The 20,510-nt window shown below is 53.3% G+C and overlaps 1 protein-coding gene across 3 annotated transcripts in view; it reads left to right on the top strand.

Annotated features, from left to right (window-relative positions):
* Positions 1-17,752, top strand: part of AFAP1L2 (actin filament associated protein 1 like 2) — an 89,126-nt gene extending 71,374 nt beyond the window's left edge. For 2 of the 3 annotated variants that reach the window (XM_016146373.2, XM_036222308.1), the window contains exons 6-19: positions 2,656-2,861; positions 4,075-4,254; positions 6,388-6,477; positions 7,945-8,029; positions 8,506-8,664; positions 10,800-11,011; positions 12,821-12,966; positions 13,788-13,899; positions 14,458-14,694; positions 14,779-14,944; positions 15,182-15,337; positions 15,783-15,976; positions 16,087-16,203; positions 16,904-17,752. In XM_016146373.2, the coding sequence (XP_016001859.2) occupies positions 2,656-2,861; positions 4,075-4,254; positions 6,388-6,477; positions 7,945-8,029; positions 8,506-8,664; positions 10,800-11,011; positions 12,821-12,966; positions 13,788-13,899; positions 14,458-14,694; positions 14,779-14,944; positions 15,182-15,337; positions 15,783-15,976; positions 16,087-16,203; positions 16,904-16,930 (2,087 nt within the window). In that variant the 3' untranslated portion in view covers positions 16,931-17,752. The remainder of the gene's footprint in view (positions 1-2,655; positions 2,862-4,074; positions 4,255-6,387; positions 6,478-7,944; positions 8,030-8,505; positions 8,665-10,799; positions 11,012-12,820; positions 12,967-13,787; positions 13,900-14,457; positions 14,695-14,778; positions 14,945-15,181; positions 15,338-15,782; positions 15,977-16,086; positions 16,204-16,903) is intronic. The other variant, XM_016146372.2, reaches the window with a different exon arrangement.
* The last annotated feature ends 2,758 nt before the right edge of the window (positions 17,753-20,510 follow it).

Below are 20,510 nucleotides of genomic sequence, written 5' to 3'. Positions count from 1 at the left end.
ATGCCATTGAACCTGTGCCTGCGGCCTGGCTCTCAGAGACGGGGTCGTGCACCGAGCGCGGCTACCGGTCTCCTCCTGTTCTCATGCCGGGGCCTGCATGCCGGTGACGTCCCTCCGGGAGAGACTTACCCTGCCTTCCACAGACCCCCGCCTGTGGCATCCGAAAGCATGGCTGAAGGACCCACAGTGTTGCATGGTCGTCCCGCCCTCTGTTCCCGAGGACCGGACACAGTGGGGTGCAGCCCACCTAGGGACAGCAGAAACGGGGTCAGAATTATCTGATCAGCCTGCCCTTTACACCTGTTTGCCCTAGGACCCCTGGCAGCCAAGTATGTGTTTTAAGAATATCTTACATTTGTGGTGGTGCCGTGTTTGCTTTTGGGGAGAAACAAAGTTAATACATTTGCCCAAAATTTCCTCCAAGCTACTCCAGGTAGCTTGAGGTGCTATGATTTTTCTCTTTCTTCTCATCTCCCCGCGCCCCCTGCCGAGGCGGACAGGCAGATCTTAGGTTCCTGAGTAGCCCCAGAAGCACCAAATAGCCAGCGGACCGGGCCAGCTTCTTCACGCTGAGCTCTGTGGCCTTTGCCGTTAATTTTTGTTCCGGGAAGAGATGGCCCAGTGACATTGCATCATTCTTATTTCACTTACTGTACAGATAACACAAAACTGACAATAAGGACTTTTTAAAAGTTTATTTACATTAGTTTCAAGTATGCAGTACATTGGTTAGACATCTACATAGTTCATAAAACGATCCCCCCGATGGCTCCCTCCCTCCCCTGGCCCTCCGCCCAGCCATCATATTAATGCTAACTGCGTCCCCTCTTTTTTTAAAAATATTAAAATCGCCTCGCTCCTACCACCAGATCAGATCAACTACTTCGAGTCCTCCCTGTTGCCTTTCAAGACTGATCTATTTGCACGTGTAACTAAATGCGCTTTCTCCCTTACCATCGTTTCTACCTATCGAGTTGCAAAACAGTCTTCAGAGTTTTCATCGCTTACAGTTGCATGCCGTGCTCCTAGCTGGGTGAAATCATACGTGCCCCGTTCTGCTGACTGTTGAATTGTGCTTGAATTAATGTCTTCATGCATGGAATCTTCCCCCCTTCCTTCCTTTTCAGAAAACCAGTTTCCTAGGGTAAACTCCCAGGACCGGGATTACTGGGTCAAAGGGTACGGGTGTTTTCATAGCTCTTGAAACAACAGGCTGCCAGACTGTTTTCCGAGAGGCCTGTGTTGGTTTACGTTGCCACCAGTAACGTGAGAGTTCGGGGTCCCCCCACCGGGTAGCACTGCTATTTTCAATCTTTGCTGGTTTAATAGGTGTAAAATCCTGAACTGTGCAACATTTTTATTACGCCACGAAGACGGGTGGTACCACACCGCTTTTAAAGTGTTATTTTCAAAAATATTAAAACAACGTAGAACACGTTTTTATTGGCATCGTAGTCAGAGTAACCATGGCAGTGGCCTCATCCCGTTTTCCTATACTCGAGTTCGAGCGTGGCTCTGTTTTCTTGGTGTGCAGGGACCTCGCTATGCAGGTAGTAGAAGGGGCTTCTGGGCTGTGTCTTTCCTGGATGAGATCATGGGGAAGAACGAGAGGATTCATTCGTTCACCCTGACTCGGGGACACAGATGGTGTGTGCGTAGAAGTCACAGGGAAGCAGGCGGTAGACCTACTCTGTGAGAGCGGCCCAGTAATGGGAGCAGTTGGAAGGAAGTGAGCTCCCATCCATGGAGAATTCAAGCAGAGGCCGGAGCACCATCAGGGTTACAATAGACAGGATTCCTGTGCTGAGCCAAGGGTTGGACCAGAGACCTGGAGTTCTCTGCGTCCTGCTTTTGGGGAATGGTTTATTGCGTGTGTGTGTGTGTGTGTGTGTGTGTGTGTGTGTACGCACACTAAGTTTGTGTGGAGAGGCGTTCAGTGGGGAGAGAAAGGGAATAGAGTCTGTGTAGGATGAGGGTGGATTTTGTAAAAAAAAGTGACTATGAGCGGGCCCTCGAGGAACGGGAAGGAGGCCCCTTCCCCAGAAAGCCGTATCCGGCCATGCTTCATTTTGCCTTTTGTTTCTGAGGTGCCACATCCCCTCCCTGCTTCCGGGACAGAATCGAGTCAGAGCGGGTCCAGCCGGGCAGGCAGCTGTCGGAGGCTTGCCGCGTGCCCGGCTCCAGGTTCAGATGGTGACCCCTTCCTCCCGGCCCCTTAGACGACAGAGCGCCAGGCCTGGAGACCCCAGGAAGATCCTCACCCCTCCGCTTCCTCTTTCAGCTGAGGAAGCAGAGGCCTCGAGTGGGGTCTGAGCATGTGGTCCGCTGAGGGCAGAGTCTTGTCAGAGGTTTCTGTGGAGTCTGAGATGACAGGATTCGAGGAGAGAAAGGGAGAGACCCCTGGTTTTAGGTTGTTTGTGTCTGTGGCCAGGGGCAGCATCTAAGAAGCTGTGGTCCAGGGGCTGGAAGATCTTCCCGGGTGTGTGGTCGGCAGCTCTGGGGCTGGTTTAGGGCCTGGAGGGGCAGGTGGGGTGTGGCCTGGGGGCCCGTGGCTGCTCCTGCCTGCTGCCTGCCGTCCTCCCTCCTGGACGAACGAGCCTGCTTAGGAATGTCCCCTGCCTGGCGGGGCTGTGACCGCGTGCATCTTCCTTGCAGAGGATGGAGAGGCGGTGAGCAGCTCCTATGAGTCCTACGATGAGGAGGAGGGCAGCAGAGGCAAGTCGGCCCCCTACCAGTGGCCCTCGCCCGAGGCCAGCATCGAGCTGATGCGTGATACCCGCATCTGCGCCTTCCTATGGCGCAAGAAGTGGCTGGGGCAGTGGGCCAAGCAGCTCTGCGTCATCAAGGACACCCGGCTCCTGGTCAGTGGGTCTCGAGTTCCCGTTCTCTCTCTCTCTCGGGGGCGGGGGGAGGAGATGGTCCCTGATATCAGGTGGTTAGGCCTCTATATATCAGATTTTCATCCCTCTGTAACTTGAAATCATACGTAGAATTTTGCATGCACGAGTGTGCTGTTTCTTTTTCTTTTTTTGAATTTGAATTTTATGATTTCTTACTGCCAAAAGTGTAATTAGACAATCTGATCAAGCTTCTGGGAAGGCGCTTTACCTGAGGTAGAAAAGTCTAGTCGTTTTCATCAGACCACCCCTCCCCCACCCCCGTCCCATCCACATTTTTTCCAGGGACCTTTTTTGTCCCCAGTCCGGGGGCCTGTTCTTCCCCCACTTCCAGGCCACCGGAGGCTGGGGGCGGAGCCTGCTGCCGGGTCGGGGCTCCCCCGGTCCAGCCTCGGTTCTGGCTACTGCATTTGTCTGTGCGGCATGCGAATCCTAAGTTAGATGTTTTCTCGGAAGTCACGGTATTTTGCATTACTGATTATAAGACAGGACCCATGAAGAAATCGGAAGGTATTACTGACCATAGCCCTGTTTCCTGTTATTTAAATTGAAATACACAGTTTTATGTCGTGATTTGAAGTTCCACGGCATCATTACAAACACCCTTTCCTCACGGCTTCCAACGCGCCCTGCTCCATGCAGGCGCGCCTTTGGGTGACCCTGTTGCAGCCCCACGAGGACCCCCATTTTGCAAATGAGAGACCACGGGGTACAGTGTTTTCTCTGGTAGGGGAAGAAAAAGCCCTTCTTTGCTTTGCTAGGAATATCATCTTCCTAACTAACCAGATGATAAGCTTAGTCTTCTTCCCCTGTGGACCCCTTGCTGGGGTAGCTGAGCGAGAAACGCGGAAATGGAGAAATGGGATAAGCGTGTTCCACCCTGGATATGTGAGACGTATTTTAGGGACCAGCCCAGGCCCGCAGTGAGGTTAGAGCAGCTCAGACAAGCAGATCCTGGGGCCAGTGAGAAGGGGGCTTGAAGGAGAGGCAGACGACCTGCCTGTCTGATGCCGAGACCAAGAGTGGCCGAGTTTTGAGGTTGCGCGTCTGGCCTCCGGCCCCTGGGGCGCAGCCCAGCTCTCCACGGGTCCTGCCACGCCCAGCAGCCCCTCCGTCCGCAGACCCTGGCTAGGCTCGGCACCCCTGGTGAAGCCGTGCCTCGTCTCTTTGCTTCCAGTGCTACAAATCCTCCAAGGACCACAGCCCTCAGCTGGACGTGAACTTGCTGGGCAGCAGCGTTGTGCACAAGGAGAAGCAAGTGCGGAAGAAGGAACACAAGCTGAAGATCACGCCGATGAACGCCGACGTGATCGTGCTGGGCCTGCAGAGCAAGGACCAGGCCGAGCAGTGGCTCAGGGTGAGGGAGACCCCGGGGCGCTGGGGAAACGGGCCTGCTCCCCACGCGGGCTCCTGGGACCCCCCACAGTTCTGGCTCCCCAGCTTTTCCCGAAAAGGATGGACGTTGTCCAGGGTAAGGGGTCTAGCGCTTTCCAGGTCCCAGGGCCTCCCACGTCCTGAGTGGTAGCAATCAGCCTTCGGGGAGTGGACCACAGCACTCTGCTACCGGGTCCGCGTCCTTCTCGGTGCCCCGGACGTGGGTTCTAGTTGAAATCGTTTTGTCTTCTGGCCTCTAGTGAGACGTCACCAGCCTCCTTATTAAAGAAGAATAGAGGTCACTGCCACTCGTTACTTGCCATGAGCCACGCACTTTGAGCAAGTTTAACCCGCTTTTCGCAAATGTAACCACGCTGCGGGAAGCCGGGTGATGTTAATGTCCCGTTTTGGAATGGGGTTTAAGGCTCCGAGGGAGGAGGTGACCAATCAAGGCCCCCAGCAAGTGGCCGCATCGAGTTTCAGGCCCAGAACTGACCAGTGCCGTCACCACCAGTGCACACGGTCACTTCTGCTTACACTTTCCGTGATGTAGCCCCCCTGGCGAAGCACCTGGGAGGAGCCTGCCGCCCCGTACTAGAGACGGGCTTGACGATTCCCGAAGGTTTAAGGTTTGTGTCAAGGAGATGCCCATGGTTGCGGAGGAATCTCCAGACCTAGCAGGGCCCTTGGTGAGGCCAGAGAGAGCCCGAGGCCCCTTCCCTCCTTTCTGCGTCTCTGCCACGTTGATGCATTTCCATTCAGGAGCATTTTATCCGCCCTCCACCCCCATCTGTACACACACACACACACAGATATTTGCATGCACACATGCGCACACGCGCTGCGCTGGCTCCCAGCGCCCAGCGCCGCTCCCCTGACTGCCCAGACCCACCTGTCCTTCCCGTGACCCCCAGCCTCCCTCCGCAACTCTCACGCCCTCTTCCTCAGACCTCTGTCCTCCCCACCCCGTCTTGGTGGTGCTTTAAAGACAAGAACACTTTGAAAAGACACGGCCTCTCTTGTTGGCCTTCACGGGCCCTTTCCCTCCTGCTCAGGTGAGTGCAGGGGCAGACAGGGCCAGAAGCACCTGACTCCTGAGACACTGCACACGCTTGCACTCGGGTGGGACCCGTTAGCCTGTCTGATGGGCTCCGAACCAGACGCATCTCCCTACCTGCCCTGGGCCGCTGTGTCTCAACTCTGCATAGTCATACTTGTGCCTTCAGGGTGTGATAGATATATGACAGTAATAGGAGACGTTGAGTTTGGAACAAGAGTCCCAGGAATGGCAGGCAGAAGGCAGAACTCGCAGAGAAGTGGAAGCCCCACGCCCTCGAGCCTGGATGAGCGGCCTCACGCGCTCCATGTATCTAGGCCCCAGCCAATGAGGATGCTAATGAGCATGTTGGGATGAGTCCTCACAGCAGCCCATGGCACAGGTGTCCCATCTTACAGATGTGGCTGAGGCTCAGACCCGAGGTCCGTCTCAGGCGTGAGAAATGCCTTACCTCTCTCCGTCTCCAGAGCTATTCTTCCTTTCATTCTTTAGCTTTCCTGAGTTTAATCCCTTTCTATAAACAGCTCTTGGCAGAGACTGTAAAAGGAGGGTCTTTGAAATTGCTCTTGCTGAGTCCGTATCTCCAAAGGGCTCCCGGCTGGGCAGTGTGATTGTGGTTGCCCTGGGCCCTTATCCTCTGGGAATCCGCCATGTGGCCCCCGGCTCAGAGCAGGGGTGCTGCTTGGCATGGCCAGTGCCACCTCCGACCTGCGTGCCCCTACCCTAGGGCTGCAGAGCTGAGGGCTGGCTGCTCTGGCCATCTGTGGGCTTTGTTGTAAAATGCCCCCCTTGCCCACACCCAGAACATATGGGGCCTGCAGGAGAGAGGGCCTAAGGAACAAGCCCCCCCCCCCCATCACAGCCCACACAGCTGGGTCCCGAGGCCACATGTGGGCCCGCTATTGGGGGCGGGGTGGCTCTCTGTTCTTGGGAAATCATGTGTCTTCTCTCTCACCTCTACCCACTCTCTCGTGACCTTGAGGGGACCCAGCTTCAGAGTGCAGGCCAGGCAGGTCTCGGGGGCCTGGGCCTCCGCTGACGGCCGCCGCCTTCCTTCAGGTCATTCAGGAGGTGAGCGGCCTGCCCTCAGAAGGAGCGTCCGAGGGAAACCAGTACACCCCAGAAGCCCAGCGCCTGAACTGTCAGAAGGTAAGGCTCCGCTCTGCCTGGAAGGCGAGTCCAATTCCATTTTTACTCCGTAAAAAATTACAAGTATAAAATCAAGATCTTTGGCTTTGCATTTAGCCCAGTTAGTAAGGAACGCGCAATGCCAGGATAAGGAAAACTATGCAGAACTGAAATATCCTTTTGCTTGGGCAAGGGGCGGGGGAAGAGTGTCATCGGGACAAAGTCACTTTGTCTTCCATTCTTCGGCAGGGAGATGTACTGTCCGAGGCTCTTTCTTCCCACTCATTCCCAGAGTTGGGGAAGCCATCTCGATGTTGACCCCAGCCAGAGGGCTCCAGTGCTCATTTGCAGGGAACCGTGGGGCCCCTGGTGAAGGGTCAGAGTCAAGAAAGCAGGGCTGGGGGCTGCCCGAGGGGAGGCCCTCCCATGCGAGGTCGCATTCCATGTCCTCAAGTATCTGCAGGCAGATGCCTTGAAGCCCGGGATGCACAGAGCAGCCAGAGGGTCCCTCTTTCATCGCGGGGTCCCGTGGAGGGTACGCAGAGGGCATGGGCAGGGATGACAGCCTCTGTCCTTCGGGAAGGCACGGGCCATCCCCCGTGTAGAAATGCGGACAGCCCTTTTAGAGGGGGCTGTCTTAGTTGTCTCAGTCATTCCTTGGTCATCGGCAAAAAACAAAAATCAGTCAGCTTGGGTTTCCATGACGTTGGGGTGAGAACCAGCATCTCTCCCTGAAGACCTGCACACAGTGTCCCCTGGCCAGGCACATCAGTCCTGGGTCCCACCTTAGGCCAGCCCTGTTGGCTGGGAGTCCCCCAGCTAGTTTTCCAGAGGTCTGCAGAAAGTGCTTCTAGAAGAAGCTTGATTGGAACCATCCGAGGGCTTCACGCTCTAACGGCAGCAGCCACTCCTCCGTTAGGGACTCTCTGCAGACGGGAGTGTTATCCCTATTTTACTTGCACGCAGAGCGGGGTTTCGAGAGCGTACTTGGCTGGAGAATGTTCCAGCCTGCGTGCAGATCATGGCTTGGCCCTGTTCAGACTTGCTGGCCCTTCTCCAAAGCCCGATGTGTCGGTGGCACAGTCGGTTCCCAAAACACGTCTTTGCGCGCCTGGTTCAGTGGGTGGTTCCCAGCCTGACATGAGCTTCAGTTCGGACGCCGACTCTAAGGCCGCCCCCGGGACTGGCTACCTGCCCTCCCCACTGGCCACAGGGCTGTCACATCAGGCTGAGCAGCCATTTCGAGAACTTGTACACGAGGCGAAGGTGCTCTGGGACAGGGCAGGGCGCCTCAGGAAGGGAGGATGAAGGCCGGTCCTCCGGGGAGCCCCAGAGGGAAGCCCGGCCAGTGTCCCACCAGTGACCTGGACTCCAGCGCGACCCCTGCATTCAAGCGTAATCTGTTGTTTTCTCTTAAATTGTGATCTCCAAGGTAACCATTTCCAGATAAGGTCACCCACTGTCTCTCTCTCTTTCTCTCTTCTGCAGCCAGATCTAACTGAGAAGTACCTGTCCGCCTCAGAGTATGGCAGCTCTGTCGATGGCCATCCTGAGGTCCCAGAGACGAAAGATGGTACCAGTGCTTACGGCCTTCGGCCTAGGCTGGGAAGGGGGCTGGGGCGGGGTCCCAGGCCGTGAGGTTCGGCTGTCCGGCTCAACCCTCATGGGATGGAACAGCCACCTCCAACATGCTTCCAATCGATAAATTCCTTGGAAATACTACAGCCGACAGATCCTGAAAAACGGGAGAGACGGCTAAGTTGGCGTTTCATGAGTGGCCGGGGGTAGAACAGTCTCTCCCCTCTTATTTGCTAACTATTCCAAATCAGTCTGTAGAGATGCTCAACCGCTGACACGTTGCATAAGAGAAGCCGGTTGTGCTACTCTTGAGCATGTGATGCTAGAGACACCCGACTCTGGCCTGTGGACCCCGGTTTGGGGAGCAGGCGTGTGTGCATGTGTGTGTGCGCGCGTGTGTGCACGCACGTGTGCGTGCGCAGGGAGGGGCAGATGTGGGAAGGGTCTGCTATTTTTTCTACCCTCCGTAAGGGCATGTTGCCAAGCTGTGGGCCGTGCTCGTGGCTTTCTCTCTCGTCTTGACAGTCAAGAAGAAGAGTTCTGCGGGCCTCAAGCTGAGCAACCTGATGAACCTGGGCAGGAAGAAATCTACCTCGCTGGAGCCTCCAGAGAGGTCCCTTGAGACAGCCAGTAAGAATCTTAGCCACCTCCTGGACCAGAGGGCTTGTCCGCTGGGCTGGAGCCCGTCTCCAGGACAAGCTGCTCAGCTGATGAAGGCAGGGGTTTTAGGGCTCGCTTTAAACGTCTCCACGGACGGTGAGCTTGTCGCCTGCAGTTTATCTTCACTGCAGGTAGTTCTCAGGTCTAACCAGACGCTCGCTGCAATGCAAGATCTTTTGTGGAAGAGAAGGGCAACTGATTCCTGGTCTCCTAATGGTCTTTAAAAGTCTGTTCACTCGATCGTTGTTCATGGGGCGTGGCAGGCACTGTGTCAGTGACAGAGGGCGTGTGTAGGTGCTGGCGTGTAGGCTCTTGGAGGTCACCTCTGCTGCCCTCCCTCAGTCTTGAGGAAACCGAGGCCAGGAGGAACACCTTTCCCAGAAAGTACCCTGGGGTGAGCCCCTGTCTTGATATCTATCATTGCAGAAGCCCTCCCGGGGGCCTGCAGGCTGTTACTGTCCGCCTTTGGGCCCTTTCCTCTTCCTCATGAAGCTGGCTGGGTGGCTGGGGGATAGGGGACAGGGTGGAATGGGAAGGCAGCAGAAAAGGCCTCACCTTTGGGCCTGCTGCTTCTCCAGCCGGGCACTGGCTAACGGCCTGGCTCAGCCAGTCCCTGTGGCTTTGAGCCGCGGTGTGGGGCATTGTAGCCTGGTTACGATGAGTCACTTTGGGAGTTGCGGCTGGGTGTTATTCAGCAGTGAACCATGCTCCTGCCCCCTGTGGGAGAGAACACAGGTGCTCGCCTTCCCGAGACTCAGCATCCGAGCCCCCACCCCTCCTCAACCAGAGTTCTCTTCGGTCCACAGTTCTCGTGATAGGCGCGTAGGGTGTCTGCCCACGTGAGCCAGAGGTCCTAGGTCCTGGGCTCAAATTCTTCCCCTTCGCTACCTTGTTGTGATAGTAACATGGCTCTGAGAAATTCTCGATCCCCACAATCCGTGATGCCCACTGTGTGGCCAGCACTGGCTGGGCAGGAAGGTGGCCATTCACTTTGACCCTACTGCACGAGTCTCATTCATTCCGGCTAAGGTTCCAAGTAGCTACCACGTCCTTACGGTGGAGAAGGCCTCTGCTTTGTAAGCCAGTGCCCCTGGGGTGGTGAGCAGCACGGAGAGCTGTCAACCACCGCACTCTGGGGCGTGCAAAGCATCCTAAAGACTGGATTTTACTCATCTTTGCAGCCCCAAGGATATGGCTGTGCTTGGCACATGGTGTCAGGTCTCTAAATGTTCATCTAACTTTTTTTTCTTGGGAGGGGGAGTGGGAAGCTTGTCCTCTGCTTGAGAAGCTGAACTTTGCACTTGCAACCACATGAGATTAGTAAAGGACAGCAGGGTGGATCCTGGCTGCCTCTGCATGCCAATACACAGAGGGGCTCCCTGCTGGAGAGGCCCCGGGGGTAGACCCTGGGTGCTGGAGACGAGCAAGGCAAGTTCCTGCCCGTGAGAAACTGTCCGTTGAAGGCTGACGTGGAGGCAGAGGGTCTCGCCGTTCTGAATCCAAGTGTCCTGAAGGCAGGCAGAGCAGGGCATGCAGGACCCGGGGAGGGCCAAGGCCTGCTGCATCTGGAAGGATGAGGAGGCGTTGGTGAGGGAGAGGAGGGCTTTGCAGGCTGAGATTGGATGACCCAGGAATGGCAGGGCTGTCACACGAGCTGGGAAGCTAAGGCTGTCGAGGCGGAGGGGTCGCACCTGCAGCGAGGAGACCTGGCTGGGGCGAGCTCCCTGCACGTGGCCTGAGTGACCGGAGGCCAGCAGAGGGCTGCTGCCGGCCGGGCGCTTAGCACCGTGGAGATGAGTCCTGGGCTAGGGGATCCCACTGCCCTGCACACATGCATAGCGGCCTGGCCCAGTCCAAGGTGCAACACACTTTTCTTCTAGACACACCATTTTCAGACACCAGTAGAGCTGTGCTGCCCACCTTCAAAAGGTCTAGCTGCTCACACACAGGAGGGGGAAAAACACACTGAGATTCTCAGCCCGAGCTCATAAAACTTCTCGGGCAAAGCCTGACAAGTCCTGGAACCCTGGGAGGCCCGGAGGTGGGGGCAGCCTGGACGCCCCTCAGCCACCCCTGCCCTCCTGCAGCTGCCTCCTCTCCTGCAGGTTACCTGAACGTGCTGGTGAACAGCCAGTGGAAGTCACGCTGGTGCTCCGTCAGGGACAGTCACCTGCACTTTTACCAGGACCGGAACCGCAGCAAGGTGGCCCAGCAGCCCCTCAGCCTCGTGGGCTGTGAGGTGGTCCCAGACCCAAGCCCGGACCACCTCTACAGCTTCCGCATCCTGCACAACGGCGAGGAGCTGGCCAAGCTCGAGGTACTGCCGGCCCGTGGGGGTGGCGGGGGCGGCCGGGGCGGGGAGGCTGGGGCTGTCTGCTGCCAGTCGTGGAGATTCAGTGTACTGGTGCCTTATTTTTGTTTCTTTTGCCTGAGATTGTTTGCATTTTTTAAAATTTTCCATTCCCTTTCTGACCTCAGGGTGGTTGTGTTATAGGAGTGGACAATGAGCTACTTCCTGCACTTAGGGCAAGAGGCGTATTTATAACTCTCGAGCTGCTGGAAAAACCTGGGGACTCACAGTGGGTTTGACTTAGTTTGTGTATCACCAGATGGAGCCTAGGACATGAAAATGATGACTGTTAGGGCTGATCTGGGGGGAAGAATCAAGTTTATGATACATTTTCCCCACTCCTTGCCCTCTGTTTGATGTAACGTCACATTTATAACATAAGAGGTGACATCGTGCCTTGCATGGAGCTGGGTGGGCCTCAGCCAGGGTTTTTCACACGCACAGAAGCACAGACTTCCCAGTTCACGCCTATTCATCTAGTCCAGGATCCTGGTCTTCATCCAAATTTTGTTTCAATGCTGCCCTCTGGTGGCTAAAAGGTCCACATGCCACATGCTTCTCAGACAGGTGGACAAGTTTAGACCCGTATCTCTTCTACTCAAGTACGATATGTGAACCAGACAGAGATGCTCCCTGTCCTCGTGGAACTTACATTCTAGTATGAGAGTGAGATGTTGTTATTCTATTAATTACCTGATTAATAACAGTTGCTGAGAAGCGGTCGGTCTGAGTGAAAACCGTCGTGCTGGGGGTCAGGGCGGGAACGCGTGTGACAAGGCTGGGAGGGGAGGAGGGTTGATCCTGAGAGCCGCGGGAGACACTGAAGGGTTTCAGGGCACGCTGGCATGCTCAGATTTGGGTTTTGAGATGCTTCCTCTGTCTGCCGACTGGGGGACAGGGGCCAAAATGGGAGCAATAAGCCGTAACGGCGGCCCAGGGCAGAGATGGCGCCAAGCAGGAACTAGGTGATGCCTGGGAAGAGCTTAATGGAGAAACCCGCCTGGAAATGAACGGGAAGGGAAACCAGCTGACTGTCACTCAGCTCACAGCTGCCTGCTTGGTGCAGAGAGCCTCGCAGGAAGGTGGCTGTGCCGTGTGACGCCCGAGTGGCAGCTTTTTCCTCATGAAAGCAAACATGTAGTATGTATAGAATCCCCAGGTTTTTTTCTCATTCTAAAGGCAAGAAGCAACATTGGATTGGCATTCCCATAGAAATACCCACTATATGTATTTGTTTAGATTCATTGTCCCCTGGAAAAAACCCAAGGACCAATTTCTCTGGGATTTAGTTCATGATTTGGTAGAGATGGCTGACCTTGTGCAAGCTATTTAAGCCATCCTATCGAAACCATAAACAGAAATAAAGTTGAGTTTTGTTATGTCTTTAGCAAGGGATCCAGGTAGTATTGTATGTTTGGATGAGGGTAATACACTGTGACAGTTCAAAAAACAGAGGTATCAACCTAAAATGCATATAAGTTTAACAGTTCTCTCCTGGCCCATTAGCCTTCTAGAAATGCATGTATATAAACCAAATGTCATGCTTGGGACAAAGGTGCTGGACCTCATGAGGTAGCGTCAAGGGATTACTAGTGGCAGAAAATGTGATTTGGGGTCCCTGTGGGATGGGAAATACCGGTGAAAATGAAGGAGCATGGCTCCAGGCTCTCTCCGAGGCCTTGCCCGGGGTGAGCACAGGGACAGGGTGCCGTGCCCACCCAGTGGGGGTCTGGTCACGCTCCAGACCTGCTCATGTCCCTCTCTGCCTCCTCCCAGGCCAAGTCTTCTGAGGAAATGGGCCACTGGCTCGGCCTCCTGCTCTCCGAGTCGGGCTCCAAGACAGACCCAGAAGAATTCACCTACGACTACGTGGATGCAGATCGGGTTTCCTGTATCGTGAGTGCAGCCAAAACCTCTCTGCTGTGAGTCTCAGGCCTCTGCCTTCTCCCTTCCCCCTCTTAGTCATGCTTCTCCACTCCAGGCTCAGACTGGCCTCTGTGGCCATTCGAGCAGGGTGGCCGCTGAGAACTCAGGGTTTGCCAGCCCTGTCCTCCCAGCAGCAGGAAGACCAGGGCCAGGGAGCCACCCCGAGGGAGGCCAGCCCGGGAACGGAGCCAGGCCTCCGGCCCACGGGAGCTGCAGCATCCTCAGCTTGGGTTAGATGCTCCCCAGATCCTCATGGCCATGTCGGCACCTCTCCCAACCCTTCACACCCTTACTGCTGATTCAGTACCTTCCTGTGATGCCTCTCTGGGTCCCCAGCACACCCTGGAAAGAGCAGGTGCTTTCTCTGCTTTCCAGATGAGCACTCTGGGGCGCACTCAGGGAGAAGTGCTGGGTTGTGTGGCTGAGGAGCCTGGTTGGAAGCCGGCCAAGCCCATGAAACAGAATCTCGTGTGTACAAAACGGGGAAAGTCTCAGGTCTGTGCTGCCCCAAGTGTATTACGAAGATGAAACGAGAGAGGGTTTTGTTGTTGGAATTCCTAAAAGGGAATCAGAAGGTGACCAAAGGATGCTGGGGCAAGGGAAACGTGTTTTTCTGGAAATTCGGAGCCCAGGGTTCTAGTAGGAAGGCCCTGGGAGGAGAGCGGGGAGCTACCCCCTAAATAAACGAATTTGCGCTAAAATGAGGCTGGCGCTGGACTCCGGGTCTCCCACGGCTTTCACTGTACCTCTTGTCATCATGAATCTGTGGAGACTGAGTGGCTCTGACACCCAGCCCCGAATCTCCTGTGTCTTCCAGACTGATGCAGAGAAAGTTCTCAGAACCGAACACTTACATCGACGGCCTGCCCAGCCAGGGGCGCCAGGAGCTGCTGTATGACGACGTGGAGATGTCGGAGCTGACGGCCACGGTGAGGGCGCCATTGGGGCAGCGGCCTGGGGCTGTCAGGTCGTCCTCCTCCTGCCAAACCTCAGTGCCAGCTTAGACTGTCCCTAAGACGAGTGCATTCCAAGTCACCGGCAGGGCCGTCGGCGCGGACAGGTTGTCTTTTGCACTGGGATTGGCAACGACGACACCATTATTAGCCTTTGAGGACCAAATTGATGGTGGGGGTGGGATCCTCATTCTGGTAGGGGGTTCCATTTATCAGACGTAGGACTCGGTGCTGTGCTGCTGTGGATTAGCTCCTTTAATCCTAACCACCTTACAGGGAGGTACGACTACCCTCTTACAGATGAGGAAATAAGGTTCAGGAAAGTTAGTACTCTGTCCTGGGTCTCCCACCTCTTGAAAGGCAGATCCAGGATTCGAACTCTGACCTAACCCCTCCTCAATAGGAGGCGTCCCCAGGGAAAGGTCCCTGCCCAGTACTGCATGGGGAGGGGACAGGAGCTCTGCAGCAGGGCAGGTGGTGCCTCTACAGCCCAGGGAGCAGAGGCAGTGGTGAAAGCCGCCTGACTCTCTGCAGGTGGACCCCGAGGAAGCCCCGCCTCCCACAGATGCTCAAGCTGAGTCCGACCCTGACCGTGTGTATCTGGACCTCACGCCCGTCAAGTCTTTCCTGCACAGCCCAGGGGGCACCCAGATCCGGGCGCGCTCCCCCACGCCACCTCACCTGGACCTTCCAGCTGAGGCCCTCCCTGCAGATGCGGGCCTGGCCCCAGACGAGCTCCTCATCAAGTCTGCAGAGACCCCAGAGTTGCAGGTATAGGCCGGCCGCCCGCAGGTGAGCCAGCCCCACATGCCCAGGCCCCTTGGCCAGCTGAGTCATGTTCGCTTCATCCCACAGCCAGTGCAGCAGGAGAGTCTGGAACCTTCCCCAAGAATTGCGACAGTCAAAATCCAGACTGAACAACAGAAAATCTCCTTCCCACCAAGCTGTCCAGACGTCGTGGCTATATCCCCAGCGGGGGCCAGCACGCCTGTGAAGGACAGGTTGCGGGTGGCCTCTGCAGGTACTTGTGCTAAGTACTAAGTAAGAGTTCGATGTTTTGGAAATGGCTGAGAAGTTAGCCCAATCCCTTCCTTTTCTAGTGAGGAAACAGGTTCAGAGAGCTGAAGGGGCTGGGCCCAAGGTCAATCAGGGATGATTGTCCTGGTGTCTGGCTCTGGTCTGTCAGAGCTCCGGGTTCTGTCTGAGCCTGCACAGTGGGATGGGGACAGCCCTCACGTCCCCCTCTCTGGGTTTGCAGAGATCAAACTTGGCAAGAACAGGACGGAGGCCGAGGTGAAGCGGTACACAGAGGAGAAGGAGAGGCTGGAGAAGAAGAGGGAGGAGATCCGGGCTCACCTGGCCCAGCTTCGGAAGCAGAAGCGGGAGCTGAAGGAGACGCTGTTAAAATGCACGGGTAGGGGGCTCCCGGGGTGCGCCTTCCGCCCAGGGGACATGGGGGGCTGGGCTGGATCCATGCCCCCGCTTGAAGTCCTGCTAAAAGGTCACTGTCCTTCGCAGAAGCCCTCTGCCCTGCTGTCAGTAGGACCAGGACATCTCTAAAAATCGTGTTTCCGCCTTAAATAGTTTATTTGCACTTAAATGTGCGTTCCTTGGTTCACCTGTTGTGGCGCCAGCACCTTTTCCCCACGTCACCTTTCGCGCATGAACCACACCTGTCCCGCACCACCTTCAGTTTCCAGCCTTTATTTCATTGACGTGAACCAAAGCTTCAGACACAAGAACATCTGAGCCCCTCTAGATTCCTTTCCAGCCATTTCCCAGCAACTGGTCTTTGAAAGGACCTTTCCTGGCCCTGGCCACGACGCTGCTCACTGCAGCCGGCTTAATTCTCATTCCAGACAAGGGCGTCCTGGCCAGCATGGAGCAGAAGCTGAAGGAGATTGACGAGGAGTGTAAGATCGAGGAGAGCAGACGTGTGGACCTCGAGCTCAACATCGTGGAGGTGAAGGGCAACCTGAAGAAGGCCGAGGCTGGGCCCGTGACGCTGGGCACCGCCGTGGACACCACCCACCTGGAGAGCGTGGGCCCCCGCGTGAGTGCCGCATGCCGTGGTCCCGCCAAGCTGCGGGACCAAGGTCGGGGGGAGCTGGGTCCTGTCTCCCTTGCCCTGGCTCAGGCCTTGCTTTTCTCTTGTCACCACAGCCCAAAGCTGCTGCCCCCACCCCAGACTGTACCCCGGTCAACTCCGCTACAGCACTCAAGAACAGGCCTCTCTCCGTCATGGTCACAGGCAAAGGCACCGTCCTCCAGAAAGCCAAGGTAAGTGGTCCCTCCAGGCCACCACTCAGCAGGAAGAGACAAGGGGCCTCGCCGTACCTTTGCTCGGTCTTTGGCTCTTGGTTCACGCATTCTTACCTATCAGCCTGAGGATGCTTGCACTACCCACTACTTAAATTCCAGGGGCACAACTACAGTTCACAGCCAAACAGACAGTTTTCAAATCCAAAAGTCAATGATTCTAAAGGACTCCTGCCATAAAAACTCAGACACATTCCAAAAGGTGATGTGATTTGCCTGAAGCTGCCCAGCCAGCTGGTAGCTAAAGGTATAAATGAGGAGTGGATACCAATATAGGGCTCTCCCCTGAGGGTCCGACAGAAAGGGTTATTAATCCTTTGATTGTACAGTAAAGAACACCGCGTAGAGCTGCCCGTGTGTTTGGCAAACTCTGCTCCTTAATTAATGTCCTGCCCACCTGCTGGAGACATTGCAAGGCATCTGCACCAGTAACTATTAAATCCATGGGCGTCACTGCTCCCTCCCTGCCGTGCCAGACATCACACATGGGAGCACTCTGCTTTGCCACAGCCTCAGAAATCTCTCAGTAGGTCCCCCAAACGGTGACCAAACACACAGGGGTTGAAACATAACTAACCGCTCTCTCTATTCCTGCATCTCTGCATATGGAGAGTAACTTTCTTCCTTTTTTCGTGGGGGGGCTGCTTATTTGGTGCCCTAGGAATGGGAGAAGAAAGGAACAAGTTAGGAAACAGGCTTCACCTGAAGACTCTCCTGTCAACGTGGACCTTGGTGACCGTCCTGCTTTGTTCGTCAGCAGCTCTGGGAAAGGGTGAGTCAGTCTGGAAGGAAGAGCGAGGACTGGGGTACTCGGAAGGCAGAGCTTCGGCTCAGAGGCGGCTCTGTCCCTGGCAGAGCCAAAGGAAATGCAACAAAGTAGTGATTTTTAAACAGCACTGATACCACCTGTGGGAAACCATCCACGGCAGGTACTATTTGAGAAATGGTAACAGAGGAGAAAATATTTGGGACCAAGCTGAGGCACTGTCCCCAAGAAATTATGGACTTTTTAAAGGGACATTGTATTATATATTTTTTTAAATGTTTAAAATCCTGTAATTTAGACCAGCAAAGTGTCTTTTGAGATTTAACTGACTTTACATTACCGTAGAAAAAAAAGATTACCTTGTGTTTACAGATTCAGTCCTGTGGCCACACCGTGTTTTAAGGGAAGAGTTATTTAATGCTCTCTTTGTCTATTTGTGAAGTTGTGTTTAATGTTCAGGCCCCTTCCAACAATAATAGTAGTGAACTATGTTTTGGGTGGGCTCTGTCTCAAAATTGGCTGTGCTGTCCTTCTAATGGCATGTGCTTTAACACAGGTTTTAACATTTCATCTATCATCTCTGCCTGGTTTCTGAATCAGATCCCTAACACTGCTTCCTGAGACCTAAAGGTCTTTTGATTTCTTATTGTCTTTCTAATCCCAGGGCATTTATTTCCTCTGTCGTAAAAAAAAAAGACACCAAGTGGTGTTAGGTTTTTTTTAAAAAATAAAATGTTAATCGTCTTTTGGGTTTTTCTTGTATTTCATGGAATGACTTGCGCAGGAGGCCTGGTGGACTTTTTATCTCAAGGGGGAAACTTCTCGGTTATTTACAACACACTGAACTTCAATGTAAGTGCAGTAAAAACCTGCAGGGCTAGGAGGTGGGATCTTAGGTGTTAAGCCTCCTTGTATCAACAACAATGTATCAGATACACAGGAAACACCTGCACAAACTGGTCACAAATTACTGAAAATCCTAGATGTCAAATACAGACCTAAATAATTCTTGGAAGAAACAAACATATCAATACTTAGAAGGCTGCCTAAGTACTAAAAATGTTCCTAGCACAAATGTGCTCATTTTAAAAGTGACAAAATTTGCCAATATTTTTAAGTGTTTTTTTCCATACATGTCCAATAATGAGATTTGGTTTTTCCTTTGCAATATGGGTTGGATTTCTGGCATCAGAGCCATGCTGACTTTATAAAATTGAAAATACGTATTCCTCAAGTGATCTTCACAGCATTTTCTTGTAATTTAAAAACTTTTAATGCTTCCTTTTCAGTTCTGCCTTCGTTATGGCCCAAGGTTGTCCTAGTCTTTTCAATGAGCCAGATTTTGGCTTGTCATCTTTAAAATAAGCACATTTACGCAATGCTTAAAGAATCATGGGTCATGGGCAGATAGTTTATCCAAGGAATCAAGGTGGTTCAATAACTGAAAATATACTAATAATTTATCACATAAACAGATTAAATGTGAGGAAACATCTCAAAGCAGAAAAACACCAAAAATCTCAACACTCTACGAACAGAAGCATTCCTACTCTTATCTACTCTTATAAAGTAACCCACAGAAAATAACATGAGACAGTCCTTTCGAGTTCAGAAACAGATATACATGCTGTTGCTACTACTTTTTAAAACACCCTCATGAAAAATGAGAAAAATTAGTATAAAACCTCAGGAGAGAAAACTGTCATTTGCAAGTATCTTTCTAGGAAAACAAGAGAATCAGCTATTAGAACTAGAGCATTCGGCAAGTTGGTTGGAATTAGGCTCATTCAGAAAAAAAATGTATGGTTTATCTGCACTGTTTCAGTTTCTACAAGGAGAACATCTTTCCACTGCTTGTATAATTAAAAGCCAGTTTCTTTTAAATGAAAGAAAAAGACTTGGCTGGTTAGATAGGAATGCCCTCTGCTTCTACTAAGACCCTGAAAGTACTGAATTATTCAGTGGTACCTTTCACTAGAAAAGGTAAAAAAAAAAAAAAAAAAAATTCAAGGGCCGGGAACTAGAAACAGTAGAGCCATTGATATGTAACCCACAGTTTTATGGCTTTTTTTTTTTTAAGTCCAGACAATTCAAATGGGATGTCCACATCTCAGCCCTGAACCAGACAAACAGCCTACACCATAAGATGATTTCACTACTGTGAATTTAAACACAATGGATTCACATGTTTTCCGGCATCACCTGTTGGCGGGCACTGGCCCTGCTCTGAGGTCGCCTTCTGCCACGGCCACATAGTAACAAATGAAAATACCCCCCGAACACAAGTGACCGTCAGGACACAGCCTTCTGGGGCCGCCAGGCTTTTAACATTTAAAGGGCCCCATGGTGAGGGGCCCTTCAAGGGCTGTTCTAGCACCAGAAATCTTGGAGTCCTAAAGCTAAGTGGTGGTGAAATCATGGCAGCCTCGAATGTTCGCGCGTAACACGTTGCGTTACTTAAAAAGGAAAGCTAAAGCGTCCGGATTTAGGTTGGAGCTCTGCAGCGGTTTCTACCGAAAACTGAACTCAAAACAACGCAACCAACGGGAAGAATTGGTGGCTAAATACTGTGGGAGTGAGGAAGTACCCTGTTTGCCAGAAAATACTGAAAACGTCCCAATGAAAGCCTCTGACATAGCGATATAAATACTCCTGTTAAATAACCAACATCACGTCTTAAACTATTCTTTTTAAAACTACACATAAAATGCAAAACAAGAACCTAGATGACATAGATGTTTAATAAAACAAAACCTACCTAAGTTTCTTTATTCCATATTTGTCGAGTTTAAAAGTTCTAGTCCTCTTTGCCCCAAAGGAAAGCAAAGCACTCAGACACCCCACAGGTAACCTCTCCCTAAGTAAGCTCTGAAAAGGAAGCTCATCCAAGAGAATGTGGCCCAGTCCCCAGGCCAACCGCACAGGGCCCCTCCTCTAGTCAATCAGTCACCTTCCAGTCTGCTGGGCCCTTTCCAAGTCTCTCCTCACACAGATCCAGTCACCAGAAGAGGTCACAAATGCCATGCAAGCCCCTCTTCAAACTGAAAACAAATGCATCTAGGACATCTTTGGGGAAAGATGTGTGAAAAAGTCCACACTTTTCCCAACTTGAAATGCCGTCACTTGGGCGGTCCAAAGGACGTGCTGGCCGCTACCTTCATTTGAGCGTATTCCTGTCCCGACTGCATTAGCATTTGCTGTGGGCAAAGTCGGCTTCGGACAAACCATAAAGAGTCTCTAGGGTCCTTTGTTTCTCTTCCGGGAAAAGGTGGCGGACGAACAAGCTCAGTGAGGTAAGTAAATATTTACTTACAGGTTATGAGTTTTCGACATCATTGTCAACAGGTGAAATCAGCTGCTACCATGTCGCTAAGCAGTGCTGTCTACAGTTGGGGCCTCTCGTCTCCCTGGGTCAGGAAAGCAGGCGGGAGGGTCCTAGGCAGAGCTGGAGGCAGACGCTCAGGATCCTGAGGCCGATAGGACACGGTGCTGAGTGAGGCGA

This window comes from Rousettus aegyptiacus, unplaced genomic scaffold, assembly GCF_014176215.1.
Source record: "Rousettus aegyptiacus isolate mRouAeg1 unplaced genomic scaffold, mRouAeg1.p scaffold_m13_p_6, whole genome shotgun sequence".
Lineage (NCBI taxonomy): Eukaryota > Metazoa > Chordata > Mammalia > Chiroptera > Pteropodidae > Rousettus > Rousettus aegyptiacus.
The sequence above is the reverse complement of the archived record's forward strand: the minus strand, read 5'-3'. Positions and strand labels throughout refer to the sequence as shown.